At 32.7% G+C, this 21,732-nt stretch overlaps 1 protein-coding gene across 1 annotated transcript in view; it reads right to left on the bottom strand.

Moving 5' to 3' along the window:
• The window catches only part of LOC112599898 (mediator of RNA polymerase II transcription subunit 13-like), a 53,828-nt gene extending 32,966 nt beyond the window's left edge, over positions 1-20,862 (bottom strand). The window contains exon 1 of the mRNA XM_025347020.1: positions 19,954-20,862. Coding sequence (XP_025202805.1) covers positions 19,954-19,976 — 23 coding nt within the window. The 5' untranslated portion in view covers positions 19,977-20,862. The remainder of the gene's footprint in view (positions 1-19,953) is intronic.
• Between the last annotated feature and the right edge of the window lie 870 nt (positions 20,863-21,732).

Below are 21,732 nucleotides of genomic sequence, written 5' to 3'. Positions count from 1 at the left end.
TAAGTAAGCGTTTATTAAGACCTTTTCCTGGTAGAAGTTTGAACAACAACAGAAGAATATTTAATTATCGCCTTTCTAGAGCTAGGCAACACATAGAGTGTTCTTTTGGAATTTTGTCCAACAAATGGAGAGTTTTCCATTCTACTTTATTAGTAACACCAGATGTTGCTGTGTCTATAACTAAGGCAGCATGCGTATTGCATAATTTTGTACGTCGTAGGGATGGTTCTAATATTGAGGATACGATTAATTGTGAAATGGATGATATATCAGACAAAATTGGTGTTGGAAATGCATCTTCCAATGCTAAAGATATAAGAGAGTATTTTGTAAAATACTTTAACGACCCAAAATATGCTCTAAGCTGGCAAAATAAAGTTATAGTTTGAATATACATTTATTTTACTTATATAACCTATACTTATTATTTTAACCTTAAATATTATACGGAGTTGTATTGTATCCATAATTTTTAACTTAAGTGTTTTTTTTATTATTATTAACTATTATTTTTTCTACAAATATATTATACTAATTTCATTAACTTCATGTTTACTATGATCTAAACAGTATAAATTCCGTATATAATATAGATTTTGGAGAGAAGTAATAATGGTATATAACTTAAATTATTAATGTTGTACTATTATTTTATAATTTTTATATTTTAATTTTTTAATTACCTAATTAGATTCATTATAATAATATGTACTTATATTATTATTACATTTTATATTATGATACAATTTATGTTATGTTACATTATATTTTTTTTATTATAATTTTAATAAATATTATTACAATTTTTTCAATATATACATCAATAATACAACACAAATATTTATTTTTATGTTTTTTAATTGTTCATGCAAGATATTTTTAAAACTACTATGCCGCGCGTCTTGCGAAGAAAACTTTTATTTCATATTTTGCCAAGATGGATTTCCTCGGTTTTTTAATTTATATATGTATAGTACACCCATTATAATATTAGAAAAGTATTTTCAAGTATAAAACAAGTAGGTACCTACCTATTAATAAACTTTTATTTGAATACTTTACAAATCTGTGATGCTCATAACTTATAATTAGTAATAATAGAGTAAATATAATGAATATAGCTATGTTAACCTAAATACTTACTTTTGACTTTTTTCTCGGTTGCTTCAAGCTTGTCAAAATCGTTTAGAGTAGCCTTTGCAATCTTTAACCAGCTCTTTTGTTTTTCAATTTTGTCGTGGTACTCTTTTGATTCTAAGTATGATATGTAGATCACACAATATATTAATAAAAATAAAACAATATAATTATTTAAATAATCATTTTTTTGATTCAGATTGGAGCGGTGAATGTTTTTGTAGAAAAAATTATACTACTTCAAACCACAAAAAAATATATATCTACATAGTAAAATTAAAAAACACCTTTCAGTGTTTAAAAAATACTCACCTAAATTCCAGATTGAGTTTTCTTGAGATATCTCAATAATAAAAGATTCTAGATCAAAACTAGCTGAACTCATATTGAAAAACAATTTAAAATTATAAAAATGTATACTTCAGACGATCAGACGTATGATGTATGTAACGTACTTACCACCAGTAACGATCTATCAATAACTGACCACTAAAATGTAAAATATTAATATTTTGATATTTTAAATTATTTTAAAATATTTAAAATAGAATATTCGCGAAAACGCGCGCGAACAATCGCCCAGTGTGAATAGACCCAGTCAAAACAACGTGTTTAATTTTAGCCGTTTTGGGCGAATGTTCGCCTAAAATTAAACATGCGCGATCGATTGCGGACGATGGCGGATTTTATCCGCTTGCTTTACATAGTGTGAATGGTCTAATTAAATACAAGCTGTTTAATTTTGAGCGAACGTTCGCGGCGATTTAAAATCGCGTCCGCGCGCGAACTATTCGCCTAGTGTGTAAGGACCTTAAGTCGTTATCATTTTTAATATTTTTATTATTAATAAATTATTATTGTTATATCAACAAGTACGCTTGTTGATATAACAATAATAAATGTGTGCGTATAATCTATTTTATTATATATTGTATAGCGTATAGTAAGAGTAAAGATGTATGGAGGTGCATAAATAATGTCCTCGCAATATATAGGGCAAAATCGTTACAAAACAATCTCGAGTGTACCGAGTACCTATTGCATAATGCATATTATTAAATTATAAAAGTGCAAATTATAATCTATTTATAGTTGCGTGATGTTTTAAGCATGTCGACCCTGCCACGGACGCGCTTATAACATATTGTTATGTGTACAATATTGGGGTTAGGAATTTTTAAAAATATTGATCTATCGGACGAAGGAATGTAATTTCGCACAAATACAAATTGAGAAGAGGTACAATCTAACCTTATCTTTCCTAACCTATTGCATAGTTTCCGATGAAACTCGGAATAATAAATATGCCCAGTGTTAAATTCGAAAAGAACTTTTGTGAAAATTGTCAGTGGTTATGTCGCAATCGTACAAATATACATAGATGGTTTCGATTCGAACGGTCTCCGCCGTTTGCGGTATGCTCCTCTGCATCTCGGGCGACTTTCCCGTACGAAATCCATAAGACACGCTCGGTCCTGAAATCGCACGACCATTGCGCGGACATTTGTGAGTCATCGCACAATCCCACCCCCGAGTTATTATGTTATGCACGCGTCGATCGTCGTATACGTTTTTCTCAACGCCAATTGCGTTTGTAAGCACACACAATATAGTGGTGGTATGTATGTCTTGATAGTTAATAGTGAAATATAGATCGCAAATGTCGCCGGGAAACTCGTAGACCTCCGATAGGGACGCGACGGGTTAAAACCGGTTGCGTCTGGTAAGGCGTTATGGCTGGATCGCCCGGCACGTCCATTGGTGACTGCGCACGTACATATACACAACATACATATAAAATGTAACATAATATAATATACTTCATATTATTGTATACATATATACATATATATACTTTTACCATGTCAGCGTGTGTGTGCTTCGTAGATACGTACCGCGATAGCCCGGCGGCGGATTTAAGTTTTTCCGACGACCGTGAGATACGAACCTAAATAGATGTATTGCAGCCCGCACAGCAGCCGGTTCGGCGAGTCAAACGAGCGGCAGCGGCTGCGTTATTATTATTACTATTATTTTAATTAAGTTATATATTATATTATGTGTGTTTGCATTACACATTGGGAATGACATACCGCCGCGGGTTCATTTTGTTTTTATTTTTTTCCAGTCGACTTGTGGTAATTGTTTCTGCCAAATTAACATAAATCGACATAAATCATACGCGTCAATACAATTATTATACTTATAACACACGTGTTACATACATGTATCTCGTGAAAAGTGTAATGAGTTATGTGCATACGTCTTTTACTTTTCTGTGCTTGGTTTCGCTCTCTTTTTTTTTACAGATAGGTACAGAAACACCATCACCAATGTTTAAAAACACTGTGATTAAATCATTTATCTATATCTCGTGTATCCCTCATAAGGTTAGGGTATGTGACTCCTTCAAAAGTTTAACGATTTATGTTTTGTCCACTTTTTAAATAGATTTTGAATCGTTATTATTTTGTCATCTGCAGCAATTGTTACGATCAGTCGTGAAATATGTATAATAGTTATGTACACGAAATTTTAAGCCTATGGTTAATGATTAAATATGATTTCGTTATTGGTAATCTAAAATATATGTGTTTCTATTAATACGGCCGTCGCATAGACACACGTTCGTTGCATCATCTCTTCAGCTTTAAGTGCGTTTCTCGTCAATCGCTATCGTATACTTGAAGACATTTTTTAAATTAAAATTTTTATTTATTGTTAAGAAAAATTTCACCGAAAAGTACAATATAATAATATTATCATTGTGTGATTAATTTCTTGAACTCTGGGCTGCGCGATTTGACAAATGATTTAAATTTGCGACATGGAAAATTGATAATAAAACATTATTTTTTTTTTTTTTTGACTTAAATCATATCAATGATTTACAAAGTGTAAAAGTGTAATTTTTGCTTATACAAGAGGTAAATGACAAATGTTTTAGGGCTGTCAACAGATTAATCAATAAAGCTAAAAAATATGATTCAAAATAAAAACCTGTTATTTAATATTTATAATCTTTTTTTTCTAACGTCCAAAAATTTGTCCTACCTCACGTATAAATGTATAAAAACGGTATTGGAACACGGTGTTGACGTTTATACTAAATTAAATCAAATCGATTTTAAATAAAATAAAACGAAAAGCAGTTCCTACGTCAAGTTAAAAAGTTAAAATTAAATATACCTTCAGACAGTTAACAGCCGGTCCGCGTACGTTTAAAATATATGTGATAATACTACGATAATGTTATGCCAAATAATTTCTGCGTGTAAACAACGTTTTTATTTGTTTTGTTTGTGACAGTTGTATTGGCATTTACGTAAGTACCTGTATACCGTGTTCGCATACGCCATTATAATGTATATAATTTCGAATATTATTGTTATGTTCTAAAATATTTAAGTATTCTGCACGCTGTAATCTATTGGAACGGACGTCACATATAATTAGACACTCGGCCGACCTCACAATACTACTATTCTAACGACAGTGAAACACAATAGTATTAAAATATGTACCAATACCTACCGCGAACACCTTTGTAAATAAATATAAGTGTATATAAATATACGATATACTGTAATCCGCAATACATGCATGGTTGCGCAAACATATTATGCTGTGTGTATGTTTGTCGTAGATCCATTGACGACGTCTGCCGTGGTCATTAAATATGGCATATTATTATTACCATATCATAAATATGTATTATTATCTATTTATCGACTAATTGGGTGATGTCGGAAAATCGTAATAACATGGATAGGTCGTGTCATATCTGATACTTGTTGAATATAATACCTATTATATCTACGCGTTGTTAGATTTTTAATTTGGATAAAAGATTTTTTTTTTTTCGAAAAACGATTAAGTCGCGAGTTGTTATTAATCTATTAAGCTTATAACGATTATATACGTAATATAACAAAACCGTATTAAATATTAATACAGTTTAAGTGCGTAACATGTAAACGTGACATTAAAAATGCGCAATCAAATGGTATAAATGTACATAGATAATAACGTTACTTAAGTGTTTTAATTTTATATGATGAACCAACAAGATGATAAAAATCAGATTCTAATCGAATAATAATAATCAGAAGAAGAAAGTGGACGCCATGTCGTTAAAACATTTATCCATCATCGGATTTAAATGTTTAAAAAACTAAAAGCTGTTTAAAAAGTGAGCAGTGTTTTTATAACACCGCGATACATGTAAATCGAACATAAAAAAAAATATACGACGATTATAAATTACGATCGTAACGCGCGTGTTTAGTCATTCAATGCGCCTCGAGCGAAAAATGTTAAATAAAAGTTTAATAATAGTGACTATAATATAGGTAATAACAATATAATAATCAATAATTATACCGACTGTTAACAAAACGTTTGACATCTCAAGTAAATCTCGACGACGTTATAATAACATAAAATTCTGATGAGTTACGACCGAGATCGGCGCGTGAATATAATAAAATACTTTATCGAAACGTCGGCCAGACCGAGGCAGCGAATGTCGATAATAATATATGTTATTATATATTTAATATCATAATGTGCAGCGCTTATTTGTGTATGACGCTGCATTTTCTGACTTCTAAAATATTATTGCAGTGAAAATAATATATTTAGCCGTCGAAACGCGTGAAAACATAATAATATGGTTAAAACGATAACGGCTGACCGCTTTATCGTTCAATATGTTATAAGATTAAATAATATTGTATAATATTTATGATAATGTGCAATCTTAAAGAGATCTCATACGATGAACAAGTGTGTGTGTGTATGTATACATGATCTAACCGTGTAATACGCCATTATGCGCATTAGCACGGATTCGATTATCCGACATAATATTATATTACCATGTATTGTTATTTATATATTAAACAATATACGTATATATATATATATAGAGACAAGTTGGACGACGATTATCGACACCATGGAGGCGGTCTAAGTCGTCGTTATAATATTGTTCGACTGCATTCGTATATTATTATTATTATTATTATTATTTAGATGTAACATTTTTAGAAGTCCATTAGGTATAATATATTATTACGACAGCAGTCAGCCGAGCGGATAAAAAGCACATCGAACGATTTAGTATAATGTATCGTTTCCAGAGGAGTTTCGCGTGAGTGCACCACACTACGCGATTTATTTATTATAATAATAACTATTATAATATCATTTTGGCAATAAAAACCTAAATTATATAACCGTTAACGATGTACAATGAGAGGTTTTGCTACAGAATATATTCAACGGACGACAGTGTAGTCAGTTGTTTTATCATATATATGTATGTATAAATATATATTAAACGCGCGTCGATGACGCACTGCAGTTATATAGATCTCGATGACATCGGCAATAACGTGACGACGGATCAAGACGGGATATTTATATTGCATTGTATCGGTCGTAGAGATTCTGAAGTGGAGATTTGCGTAAAATTTGCAGTCTGCATCGCATCGACACGTTTAACTGCACTAGACTATATGGTATAATAGCTTTTGTTCGGTGTTCGAAATAACTTTGCAGTCATATACTCTCCGAGCCATTTCGATATTACTTTTTGTGAACAATTTATGATTTACACCCGCGAAAGCACGTATAGCAAATTTTGACTTTTTCTCAAAAGTTCACCGCTCGAAGAAGCTTCGTGAACTTTTTACCATTGTTTAGTAAGTAATTTGGAAGTATTATTGTTTTTTGTTGCTTATCGCAAAAATGTACTTTGTATTACAGCTTATGGGATTATAGAATTTGCCGTTTACTCGACAGATGCGCATAGATACATCGTAATATATAATAAATTGAAAGTATACAGTAATACCTATACGTATATATTGTATGGTCAAATTATTACAGACGACGGTTTTTGTCAATTTACTGTGGCAAATTTTGCAGCTCCAGAATCATTAACATGAGTGAACATTGATCGCGGCACCGCAGAGATACGTATGGATCTTATTATTGTCTTTCTATACAGATATTGTTAATGTATTTACTTACGGGCATACGTAAACTGTGCCCAAATGACCTTTTTTTTGTAAACTGCTTCCGAATTTTTATCCATGTTAAAAAGGCGCAATCTAAACGGCGCCCGACAACTTAAGCTGTGCCCCGTTTGTAAAATATCAAAACTTTTGATTTATCTAAGTCACTATAATAATGCACTTTTTCAATTATATCATAGAAATTTTATTTTCGTCTAGAAATTCCAACACCTTATCAAATAACTTTTGTGAAGAGTTACAAAATGTAATTAATAAATATAATAGTGGTCAAACTCCAACTAATGAATAATATGTAACAACAGTATGTTATTATTTATAATATTTGTAATTATTTTACTTTTTAGAATATATATATATTTTAATTCTTAATTTAATTTAAATTTTAATTATTCATCTCATATGGTTTTAATGAATTAAGTATTCATTAAAAATAATTTTGCAAAAATATAGCTATTGATCTTTAAAATTTTACCTGTTTACATGTCACCTTTTTACACTTGATAAAAACTTGGGCGCAGTTTACAATCGCTGTTACATACATAAAACATTATTCAGTCTTAATAATAAATTGTGTATACGTGCGAATATATACGTAAGTATATAAATGATAATGGCTTAATATAATATTATTTTCAATTTTATCATAAGAAGTTCTGTCGACACACAAACGCTATGTATTTTGGTTAGATGTCTATATGATTTCATCATATGGATTGTTGTCATTCAATTTACTGCGGTGATTTTGCAAGTGGACCGATTGGGGTTGCAAGGAACTAGTCACTACCACCGACGCCGACACCGGTTTACGTACGTTATTATTATTATTTTTTATAATGAATCGAGATTATTTCACCGAGATTATCCGTTTGCGTTTAGTTTATTTTTATATGAAGCCTATTCTTCTTCCCCTTAAATCCGCTATTGGATTGCGATCCGGATAAACAATAAAAACAATAACACCGCCGTGCCACCCGCGAATGTGAACAGTGCATGCAATTTTATTTATATTGTCGTACTTAGGTTTGTGCGCTTGGGATTAATGGTTAGATAATAATAATTATAATAGTATGAAACGATTTTCGAAATTGCATTGTATAGAAACGCAAAATGTAAAGGACAGACGCGTATTACGACACACGCGCGCGAATGCGCGACCCGTATACAGCGGTCGTGCAGATATAATATAATAGTTGTATATAGTTTTCTGTGTTTCAGCCGTGTCTTTTGTGATGCATTTAAATTTGCGTTTTTTTTTTCAAAACATGAAGGATCGTTTTTCACCGGATGGCGAAAGGGTTGCCCACGACGGCCAATTTAAATTGTAAATCGGCCGGTACGACAATAAAGAGGGACGCGAAAACCGTATATATAATATACTGCAGCAGGAATCGCGGTCCACCTTCGTTTTGGGGTGTGCGCGGTTTGGACGGGTAACCGAAAGGTGGAATTATGCATTATTATATTATTAATATTATTACTTTTCAACGAACGTCGAAAACCGAAGCGCGCACGTACATTATGATATTATATTGTGTTTTAACGAATGCGTAAATCACACCACCGCGTGCTGATGTATTGTATGTTTACGAAGGGTTGAAATGTATACATGTTATATTATAATATCGTTCGGACGACAGACGCATTTATTTTCCCGGAGGTGGAGGGTAACTCGCGTGCTCAGGAGAGCAGCAAAAGGGCATTCTAATTCGAATATCGTATTACCCGTCGCGTACAATTCGAAACCGTTTTTTTATACATATAGTTACCGATCCGGCCACCAACATTTTTTTTCTAAACGAGTTGTGATTTGAAAAGACTTTTAAAGTACACGACAGACGTTTGAAATGCCATAGATGACTTGTTAATGATTTATTGCCTAACGTATCTAATCCCGCGGCGGCGCTCAAACTGAATCGGTGAATCGATAAGAGGAAGGTTTTGATGACTTGTGAATGACATATAAAAGAAGCATGGTGTATTTAAGAGTTTTGTAGAATATTTAGTCATTTTTGTTTTAGAACCCGTTGTAAACTATATAGCCACAACGTACCTACTCGTTGTATAGGCAATCTAAGGATTCAGCGTCGAACGTTTCGATTTTCGTATAATTTTACCTATATTATTTTGTCGTAATTCAAAAAAAAAATTAAAATTTTATTTTTTATCTTGCGGAGGGTAGGTCATGAAGTGATGTTGTCTTTTAAACGCCGATTACGAATTACGATCCGGACGTCGAATAAACAACACGCGGTCATGACGTTAACGACAATTAGTAAACATATATGGGTATAAAATATAAAATGATAAATTATATTGTAATTTGTGTTTATTTATATATTTTTTACGTATTTTGCGCGTCCGAAGAGACGGAGTAAAATAATAAAAAATCAAAACAATGGGACGTCGCGTTTTACCCGCTACGGGCGGGCGTATATAATAAATAACGCAGGTACGTTTGTATTTCCATCGACATCCGGACGCAAGCTCATTTGCCACCGATAGTTTCTGTTCACGCGAATACATCATTGGTTCCGCACGGAATTATTGCAGCAAAAATCTCTGTAGCCTATATACGTAGCTGCATACAGATGCATTATTATATTAAAATATATGATACGCGTAATTAACAATGTATGATATACAACGATAACCGATAGTAATCTTCAATATAATAATAATATATATTATTATTATTATTATATTGTCGTCTAGACTTGTACCCATATGAATAACTCCTATATAATACACATATACTGCTACAGCAGGATCCGTTGCCAAGGGTCACTGCACACACGTGCGCGCTCACATATTACACGCAATCATATACGCCGAGCGTGCGTACCTATACATTTATACGTATACACACATATAGGTGTTTTATTGTCCACCTCGACACCTCCGTAAAGTTGTTGGTTTTTTTTTTTATGAACACTTAAAAAACGCACTCAAACGCGCGGACGGTATAATGCACCGGTAATTATTGTTCAGCCGCGCTGCTGCAGGCTTGTACAGTACCTACATATAGGTATGAATGAATTATATACAATTTATATTATATTATCGTGGTCTTTCCGCCGTATAAACTGCAGGACACCGGTACAGCTGCACTCTTCTCAACCCGACCGACTCCAGGAGAGCAGTTGTCAGATTATTATAATCATAATAATAATAATAATTATTATTATTATTATTGTAGTTGATGTTGTGCAAACTATCGTATGGTGGTGTTAAAAACTGTATGCGCGAACCGCCTGTAGCTTGTTTACACCGCAACGTCGAGTAAATATTATAATAATATGTTCAAAGCGAAAACTACCTATTCTCATTAACACGTCGTCGTGCAAGCGAAAACCGTGTTTCTAAACGCGGTGTTTAGATTGAAAAATAATACACATTATGGAGGTACACACGTGCCGATAGAAACCGAAGTATGTGTATAAACATAATATTATAATAGATGTCTACGTTTTAAAATAGTGTGCTGTGGTGTGTGTGGATGTGTAGTGTTTAGGTGCACGCGGTTGACCTCATCTGTCCGTCGTCGACCGTTTACAAACCGAGTAAATAATATTCTAGTACCTATACGAATTTCCTATACACATTAATAAACCAAATAATAATATTATGATAATTTAATATCTGTTAACATATTGTATTATCATATCATAGTGAAATATTGTTTTTAAGAAGTTTCGACCAAGTAAAATATCTTTTTAAATCATAGTTTTGTGAAACGTGTGCGTACATTGAAAATAAAATGTTTTTAAATATTGTTATACAATTATTATTTGTTACTGTAACAGCCAGCAAGTATGTCTATAATATATTATCGATCGATAGATTAACGTTTTAATGCAACCTACCAGAAAAAAAAAATATAAATTTTAATTATTAATAACATCATGTCGGTCAAAAGTCATATTGTGTTTTCGTAAACAACTGCAGAAATCACGTAAAAATCCATTAAATGAATAATATGAGCAACATTGTATACAACTTAAAAAGCAAGGATGTTTAATTTTAACAAAATAAATAATAAGTCGAGTGGTAGACCGTCACCAGAAAACTTCGTTGTCGTTTAGAACGAAAAAAAAACAAGCATGACAAATTTTCAAATTCGATTCTGATATACATGGTTCATATTATGTCTATAATTCTTAAGTCTTAACTCAAAAAGGAGAAACTTTCCATTAAAAATAATAACAAACTATTATTATTGTGATCATTATTAACGACTAGATTTACATTTACATTAAATGTTGTCTATTCGTAATAGTAAATAGTCTCGTCGTGTGTACGATATTATTATTTATTAATGTTATACAAATATTTATTTTAAAATATATAAGCCACCAAAACGATCACCGCGACTATGACATATAGCAACGATGATACTGTAAAATAATAATATGGTTTGTGTGTGGTATAACTGCTGTAGCATGACATTCGTGAATATTATTATGTGGGACGTCGCCGCCGCGGTTTAAATGTACACCCCTCGAATCGGCGTTTCGCAACTGACGGGTTGTTGAAGTAAAAAATAATAATAATAAAAATCGGTTAATCGGTTCGGAAACAAAGCGGTGTGGATTTTTTTTTTTTTTAACGACTTCTACGTGCCGGGTCGTACGTGATGCTGCGTGCAGTGCTCCGTCTCGTCGCGCTACGGTACACGTACATGATGCATTTGTAATACTTACACTATACACCGATTGATCCACGACCGTATATAAATTATAATGTGCGGATGACGTCCGTGTCCTAGTGGACACAAACACGCGTGGTCAGCGAATCCAAGACCGCTTGTACACATAATATTATTCGTTAAATATACCTATTCGTGTCGCGTATAAATATTATAATATTATTATAATAGCGTCGTTGCGGATTCTTTAAATAGAGGAGGATAGGTGGTATACAAAAAAATAAAAAATCGAACGGACCAACGTGTTCAGTCGCGCGATTACACAAATAAGTCCATGTCAAAATAGAAATCAATTTTTTTTTTTTTATTTCTAATATTCAAAATCGTCTGGCGCTGAAAGTGAAACAATACTCTTATTTAAATATAATTGCATTACAAATTAATTATTATAAAATAAATTAGATACGCGCGTGTTGAGTAAAAAATCAAATATTAATAGTTTTTACAATACGTTATATATTATATATTATAGAAGGATGAAATATAATTCGAAGGGGGGGGAGGGTCACAGTGTATGAAAAATAAAAACATTTTTTATTAATTGTACCTACCTAATAACTTATTTTGAAAAAAAAAACAAACCAAACTGGTGGAGTACACGAGCCGAAGAAAAATATTAAACAAAAATTCGTTTACATTACGCGTTAAAATATCATTAAGTAAAAAATTTGAAAACCTGAAAATCAAAAGTGATAAAGAATTTGAATTCTATGGTTTGAAACAAGCTGTATTATGTGTCACATATGATATAACTCGCGCTTCATCATCGGGTGGTTGAAATTCAATATTTTTTAACACGCACTGTTAAAAAACGTCTTTTAAAAGCTCTAATGGCACAATGCATTTTTTGTTTAGTGTCTTCCTCACTATTATCTGAGTTGATCATCCGTGATATTAAATTAAAAATTACAACGATACAAGTGTACTTAATACCAGTATTATATAAGACGTTTTGGATCTCATGCGATCTCTGTGGCCGATTTCACAAATTTTAATCTGGACAACCCTCTCCACTTCTTCTCCCCACTCACACATTCGTTAGAGTATTACATGGGTTGTTGCAAGTTAAGAACGTGATTGAAAAAGTCGAAAGTTATAAATCAAGGAGTTATATATTATATACACGCACAACGGCGATCGTTTTCGAACGTACTCATCTAATCGATTCATTAATCGATATTTTTAGCCACTAATTCCTAATTACCACTACCATAAACCATGACGTCAAAGTATACTGAGGAAACGCAATTTAATAATATCTACACATTCTTTTGAGTTTCTTATCTTTGTGTGTGTATTAAGTTGAATACTCTATAACCCGCGACTATAAGGCACAACCTTGATTATTACAATACATAATATTATGTTATATGCGTATTTATATACACATACATATTTCAAACTCGTTTGCGTTTATATTTCTTGTTTTGTATTTGTTAAATCACAAAGTGTATTAGAGTACTTGAATGCGCTATGCTTACTGCTTATTGCCTACACTATATTATAGTACGACTGATAACGAACGGGACGAAATACGATTACTTTATGCACACGTGCAGCTGTGTCTGCATATGGGCGCGTACGAACGTATTAGGCACAACATAACGTATTAATTTATACGAATACGATCACTACAACTATAAAACGTACGATACCATTTAAACGTCAATAGAGCACGTATAGCATTTTTTATGAGTTTATGTATTCTTAAAATCAAAAGGGTCGGTCGTGCGGCTTGGAGTTTTTGCTTCGACGATTTCGCGATCTTAACGCAACCGTGTACGAGACAGGAGGTATGTTTATGCATAGTTACGGTTAGTTACCCTCGGGCGGTACAATTTGCAATTTATGAATCCAGCGAGCTGAGGGGAGCGATTATTCCATCACGATTCGCGATGCATAGAATAACGCGCGACGCACGTTTAGAGTTTTGTATAACAATTTTGATAAAACAAAAAAACATGATGAAATACGTCTACCGAGTTATTGTTACATAATAATACAAGAATATCGCGCTGAATCTGTTAGACTCAGTCTGTGTACGATCAACGTAAAATATCGCCGACCCACGTGACCTGTAGTAAAATACAAATAAATGAATAAACGGTCATAAAAAAAGTTGTAAACCATTATCATCCACGACTTGATTCAAAGTGTGCTGTACAGCCGTATTGGTTATGTCTAGTCGTTTCGATGTATTACTATTATAACAAATTTGATTGCCATTTCTACGATTTGAACCCCCTCAAAAAAAAAAAAAAAAAAATCCAATGATCGAAATGCAGTAGGTAACACGACATAAATTTCAATTAATGTCACAGTAGAACAGGACCTCGTCAACAGTGATTTGGAGTACTCTTCTGCCGACCGCGTACGAGGAATATTGTAGGATAGGTATGTGTCATTCTTATTTTTTGATTGCTAGCCAAGGGAAATTTGTTTAAAACTATCTACGTCATTGAGTCATACCAGTGTATAGGTAATGTACAGACGCTACGTATAGTCGTATACATTTTAAAATACATTTTATTGATTAAAAAAAAAAAAAAAACCCATTATAATATTATACACTACTATCACTTCTCAAACTCAGAGCACCTCGTGACCGATCCAAGGAGGACTAGTTTCAATATGTACCTTCATCGTTCTCATATTAGCCAATATTACTTATTTTTATCTATAGTTATTCGTTAATTTGTACTTGTTTCCTATGTTTAATCTCACCCAAGTGGTCTGTATTTTTTGAAAGGCTTTGAGGTTTCGAACGCGCGGCCAATCGATAAACATTAGACGATAATTGTCTTGGTGATGGACGTGACGGGCTCACCATCACGTGTATCTTATAAGATGTATAACTGTTAATGGTTTATAATAAAAATTGCTCAAGACACTTGCGGCAGCAGTGAACGAAATGGTAAATGACATACTTTTACAGTCATTAGTCACTAAGTATATTGTTTTTTTTTCAAATTAAAATGTAAAACGAACGTTACATAATATATTGTTTTCTAGAAAAGTTAAAAAGGTTTCAATATATAGAAATCTATTAAGTGGTCATTTGACTCAAAATATGACCAAATATACTTCTATAGTAATCCGTATAAACAAATAAGTGAGAAATTGTATGTTGTGTACATTTACAAAAAACATACCTACAAAACTCATTAATATATTTTGGACTTTCATTTTTTTCTAATAAGTTAATTAAAAATGAAACATTATTATATTATTATGGTAAATTTCTTAAATTTCGCATTTGAATGAATAATTTTACAATGATCAAATTTATGAATGAAGTTTAACATAAAATAAATATACTGAAACCATGCTAAAATAATAAAATATAGTCTTTTTTAAATTAAATCCGCAGTATATTTATCTGAATATCTATCGATTAGTTGCAATTATAATACTCTACTGTGTAGAAAATAAAGACAAGATAGAGAGACCAAAAATGAGTGAGAAAATGTGTAATAGAATGAGAGAGAAGTGACGTCTATCCGTAGTTATCGGTTAATTGATGACTCTCATATTGACCGCGAGGCACTTTCATGACAATGAGAATGAGCCTGATCGCATTAGTGTCTCCGATGAAAAAAGTTGACTGACTATTATTGTTAACAGTAACCGGTGAGATTGACCCGCGAGGGCAAGTGTTCAATTGTGTGATCTCACCTTTGATCTACCCTCTTCTTCAGTGCTTGATCACGTCAATGTCGGATAGATATCCTCTGATAAATTTAACGAGCATTCTAGATTGACACCGAATAATCGAATATTTAGAAGCTGACAATAATTGAAAATTAAATTACAATAAGAATGTGAGACTACAATTTTCATACTTAATCACGATTTGCTTATTTTGAATGAAAATGTAAAAAATTATACGGTCTTATGGTTGTTATATATTACGTATGTTTATTCGATAATTTATTAAAAAAATAATAAACTACTCATCGTTGTACTATTCCATTCGACCGAGATTCCTGAGATTGGCAAATAAAATAATAATATTGCACTTTCAATATTACTCAATGATTGTAATTTTACTGTAATTTTTTTTTTTTTTAATTTTATGACCAAATAACAAATTTCCAATAACAACCAGTGTTTAACAAATACGTAATTTTTCCTTGCCACGTATCTATATATATATACATTATATTATTATTTATATTCATTAGTAATACGTTTCTTATAAACAATTTGTTTACACATAAAATTAATATACACATTGCAATTCGCATTTTTCTTGGAATATTCTGACTAAGTTACAAAAGGATTTTTGAAAATAAGAATGAAAATATACAACATTTAAAATCATAAATCAAATCAATAATAAACCATATACTTACCTAATTTTAATAGAAAACAATATTAATATAGTTTGAAGCTTATAAAAAATATCTTTTATAATATTATATATATATTAATTTCACATATTTATAAATGTATAATAATAATCATCTATTAGTCTATGTATTTACATTTTGTATTTTATGAAAAATATACCTAATTTTATCCATTATACTTATAACTAAAAATATTAAATCGTACATAATAATTTATATACAAGTATAAATATATAAATATTGTAAAATAATTTTTTGTCTATACCGTCATGTTTACCGCAATAATATTTAAATTTTACCTATGAATTCTGAACTTTCAAAAATTTCGTTTTTTGTTTTATATGAATCCTATCGGCAAATATGGAGAGGAATTCAATAGCCTATAAATTTTTGAGCGTGAAGTTTGGCTCTAGATCATTTTTATCCGTGGCTCTTTATTTAATGGTTTTACGCGTTATGAAGAAACTAGAAATCCCAATTTCCACGTGTTACCTCCTTCGTATATTACATTTATTTTTTCCCAGTTCAAGGTTTCAAGCTACGACGGCACATGTGACAAGACAATAATATAATGATTATTATAAGCATAACGCGACTCGTGTAAACAAGAAGAAGCGGGTAATGGAGCATCCGGAGCCTTATCTTCGGGTCCCCACATTATATATTATAATATATATAATATACTCAATACTGGATAGCGTCCTAAGTGAAAAACGAAAGACACGTACCTCCTATATGCATGTACCAGGTAGGTTCTATTAATAACAGATATGTATGTATGTGTGTGTGTGTGTGTGTGTGTGTTCTCCTGTTAGATATTCCGTAAGTAAACACACACTCACACTCGCATACACATAAAACGACAAACCCCGGTTAATTGCCTACAGTTTACTTAATAATCACTAGATTCCTCTTCCCGTCTCCGTTCGTCTAGCTTGTTACACAGCGTACTGCGCGTAGTCACCAGGAGACCGAGAGGGGAAAAAGTTTGGAATGTTCTCATAATAATATTATGATACCTATATTATATGCGATGTATGCTTATCGGCCTAAAGCAGTGTGATGGATTTTCAAAAGGAATTCATTAATATATTGTCGTAAACGTGGCCACTTAGAGCACGCGCGCGTGTTCGTATTCCCTATTTCAGCGACGGACAGATTACTATATAGTACTCATATACTATTATACAGCTATACGGTCAGTTGAACTCTTTTGGTCAGTTGATCCGTACGGGCGCGAGATTGGGGCACCGCGTACAGGCTAAATTACAGAGTTCAACAAAACTCGAATGTCTTTTTCAAGATGGTTATTTACTTACTATATTATTATTATTATTATTATTGTTATTATTACTATTACTATTATTGTTATTATTTTTGTCATTCAGGTGAGAAAATTGTTGACTATGACCCACAAAACATAACATAGGGAGTGTTGATATAAACAGAAATAAGCGACCGTGCGCACGCGCGCACTCACGTATGTGTTAACGAGTGTGGTAATTGCGGTGAAAGTGAATTAAACAATAGTTCGTAATTTAAGAGTTTCAAAAGTTCTCTATTATTATACATTTTAAATTTTCCAATCACTATATTATATTATATTATAAGGGATATCCGTATTACTGTTGATATTGCATATAGATACATATTATACATAGAGGTCTGTTGTGTTTACTAAATAATTTTTAACTCGTTAACTAAAGTATTCAAACCAGTAAAATTTCGATAATATATATATATATAAACATGATCATAATATGATAATTTGTTTTTACTTAACGTAAATATTTTACTAAACATACACGATCGGTCGCTTACAAAATAAAATTTATAGATGTATAATAATAAAAAAAAGTTTTTTTTTTAAGCATTATTAATGGTAAGATTAGGTATAATAAATTATTGAATAGTAACATAGACACATAGTGTTTTGATTTAGAAAAAGCTCGATTTTATGAATCATTGAATTTTGAAAAAAATTAATTCAAATTTATATAAGTTAAGTTAATACATTTAAAGTGTAAAATTTTATGTCAATATTATATATTAATTATGTCGGCGTTTAGAGTTTAACGATTAAACGGTTCAACGATAACAGAAAACGGTTTTATCATCTGTTGTCGAAATTAAATTAATTTTAGTTTGCAGAAATTGATTACTCGCGATTAATTTATACAAGTTTTTTAAATTTTATAAAAAAACACAACCTACTGATAAAATTAATTAGTTTTTAGGCGTTTTACTGGATAAAAAAAAATAATTATTATTATAATAACAACATTTTCTCGGCCGTTAATCATATAGATAAGTGTTTTTTCTCGTTCACTTGGCCGGTTGGCGCCTTAATTAACGCATAACAATTTCGTATTATTTTTAACTTGTGTTTTAATTACAAACCAGCCCCTTAGACGGTTTTTAATCACCGGTCAGCGCGCGCGTACACACCCACCCTCTTCGAATACCAATAAATTGACCGACAATCGACCTCGACAGGTTTACATGACGGGTCATTTTATAAGAAAATTGAAAAATTATAAAACATTGTAATTTCCTTTATGATTAATGCTACTATCGATTTACTTTTTTCTCATCACTTTACACATTTTACTCCAGTTATATCCCTTAAAAATCCCCGAATTTACCATGAAAAAAATTATTATTCTTGGAATGTAATCGAAAAAAATAATATGATTTAGTAAATATCTATTATATTTTTTATTTTAAGTTTTTATTTTCCCATTCAAATGTGTGAAAAAAAAATATCAGTTGTCTTACATATCCATGTTAAAATATATTATTTTTGTATTCAAACAATGTGCTATAAAATATTACTTGGTTGATCGGATAATGTAATTGTTTTTATATATTTATATTATGTAGAAATAATATACACAAATCATTTGAAAAACAATTTAAATACCAAAAAATTTGAATACACTTCTGGCGGCGCCTCGGATGACTAGCGAATGGGATTTATATATTGTTAGATTTAATCATCGTGACTAGATAAAAATATTACAGTGAACAAAATACGTGTAAAAAAAATGCGTGTGTGAATGTGATTCTAACTCAGATTTACACATTATTTTTTTTTTTATTATATGTAAATTAGATAAAAAAACGCCTACTATGGGCGATTTGTACACGCGGTTTGAGCTGTTGCCGAATTATTTATTCATCCGAATAAGGCAACGCCGGGTCGTTTTCACACGTTTTTATCCAAAGGTTTAACATTTAAAAATACAAATACAAATAATAACAATTATAATAATAATAAATATAAATAAACCGTTAAAATATATTATTTATCTAATAGTTATAGATGTTAACTTACGAATGTATTACTATAACGTAAACGTAGGTACAGACGCGCAGTTGATCGATTGCGCGCATAAATCAATTGACCACACGTACGACGATCATAGTTATAACTTATAATAATTTTAATAACAAAAATAATAATAGTAACAATAATAATCAAAATAATAATATTGCCTGTACAGTAGATACGTGTTTTGTATTCTAGATATGGGGTAACAAGCGTGGCGGGAAAATCATGGGCACGAAATACCTATCGGAAAATCGAAGCGGTAAAAACTCGACGGACGTATGAAATTCGCATACAACACAAGTACGCGTACAATTGAAATTATATTATGATATTTGGGTAATAATAATACGATGACAATAAATACTTAATGTATATACTCACGTAAGTGGTTGAACGCGACTCATGCAGCAGGTGAGGATTCAGGTGCGTAGCGGCGGCGTCGTCGTCGTCGGCCACACACCATGTCTGCACGGATAGACCTGCCGTCGACCTTTGGCCGGTTTTCCCTCCGTCCGTGCCAGCGGCGGTGGGCTTCTACCGAGCTTTTCTCGTACACGCGAGATTTTCAGACGATCACACTGCTATATTCGCTTGCGGTAAGCGATGAGATAGTCGGTGTACAGTACTATCGTCAGTATAATTCGTTCTCTCCGGGTGTATGTCGCGAATCTGCGATTGTAATATTATTATTAAAATCTCTGACGATCTGTAGAAGATCGGACGCGAACAAATCTGCGGCGAACGTTTGTGCGATGATTAATGTACACGGATCAAACGAACGAATTAAAAAAAAAAAAAAGTAAAAAAAAAAAAATTGATCTTTATTATACGAGCGATAATATAAAATATAAAAAACGATTGTCAGTTGCGGATCGCAACGGTAATTTCCGCGGCAGTGTTATGTAATACTAATAACAATTATTGCCGATTTACCGTTTGGTCCGAACGACCGGCGCGCACCGTTTTGCCGGCCGGTCGAGCGACAGCGTCGGCGACGGCGACGGACCGATCATAGTGACCCGCCGGACTTCGCGAGATCGCGATCGTTTTGGCCGCGTGGGCGGAACCAAAAAGAGACGAAATTTTTTTTTAAAAACTACATGTATAGTTAAAAAACGATGAGAGCAAAAGACAAAAAAAATAAAAAATAAAAAAATTCGCCAACGGTTTTCGACTCGGCGGTGCCAAACGGACGAGTACGATTGTCGGAGTTTTTCCGCGGGGCGGACCCGGATCGGGGAGCGATCGAGCGGGATCAACGAGACGTAGACGGGAGAGCTGCGTATGAACGACGGCCGAACGCAGACTGATCAAATCCAACGGTCGCGTCGCGGACCCGGCACACCGCGCGCGCCACACACACACACACATGGACATATACACACACGCGCGCGCGCACACACACGTATACACACACACATGCATACACACGCACGCCACACACACGCGGGGCATGTCGCCGCGGCGCCGCGCCAACCCGTCCAGCTCGCCTGCCCAGATCCGTCGGTGCGAGTGCGCGCGCCCCCCGCCCGCCCGATCGACAGTCCGCCCGCCCGCTTGTGCGTTATCCGACGCGCCGGCGGCGGTCGTCGTTCTTTTCCGTTTAGTTTTCGTCTTTACGTTTGTTGTTGTGCCGCCGCCGCGTGTCCAAGCTTGCACGAAACTTACGCAGCGACACATCACGGGGGGAAGAACACGGGAATGTCCTCATTCGCACCTATATTTCAGCCTTATAAATTATGGGACTTGGAAACGCGCTGTCATAATAATACGCACGTATAATTACCGAATTATTTCAATCGATTTGCAATCGTTGTTTTATTTTATTTCTTAGATTTACCAAAGTTACATTGACATTTATTACAATAACCGATGTTTTCAAATTTGTTTAGGGTACATTTAGTTTTTATAAGATTATAAAATATTAATATAGGTAATTTTACACGTCATGCCATCAACGTATTCGGTTTATTATAATTCGTTTAGTTTTATAAAACAAGTTAATTACTATAAGGTTTTCGAAGTCAATTATTGAAGTTAAAGATCAAAACCTAAGTGTCTTAAAATATATTTGTAAAATTATCAAATAAACACTATAACCTAAAATATACTATTTATTTAAAATGAAACTCGTTCAATTTAATGTCGCTGGATGACAAA

Source organism: Melanaphis sacchari, unplaced genomic scaffold (assembly GCF_002803265.2).
Source record: "Melanaphis sacchari strain LSU unplaced genomic scaffold, SCAv2.0 Contig566_pilon_pilon, whole genome shotgun sequence".
In the NCBI taxonomy this organism is placed as follows: Eukaryota; Metazoa; Arthropoda; class Insecta; order Hemiptera; family Aphididae; genus Melanaphis; species Melanaphis sacchari.
The sequence above is the reverse complement of the archived record's forward strand: the minus strand, read 5'-3'. Positions and strand labels throughout refer to the sequence as shown.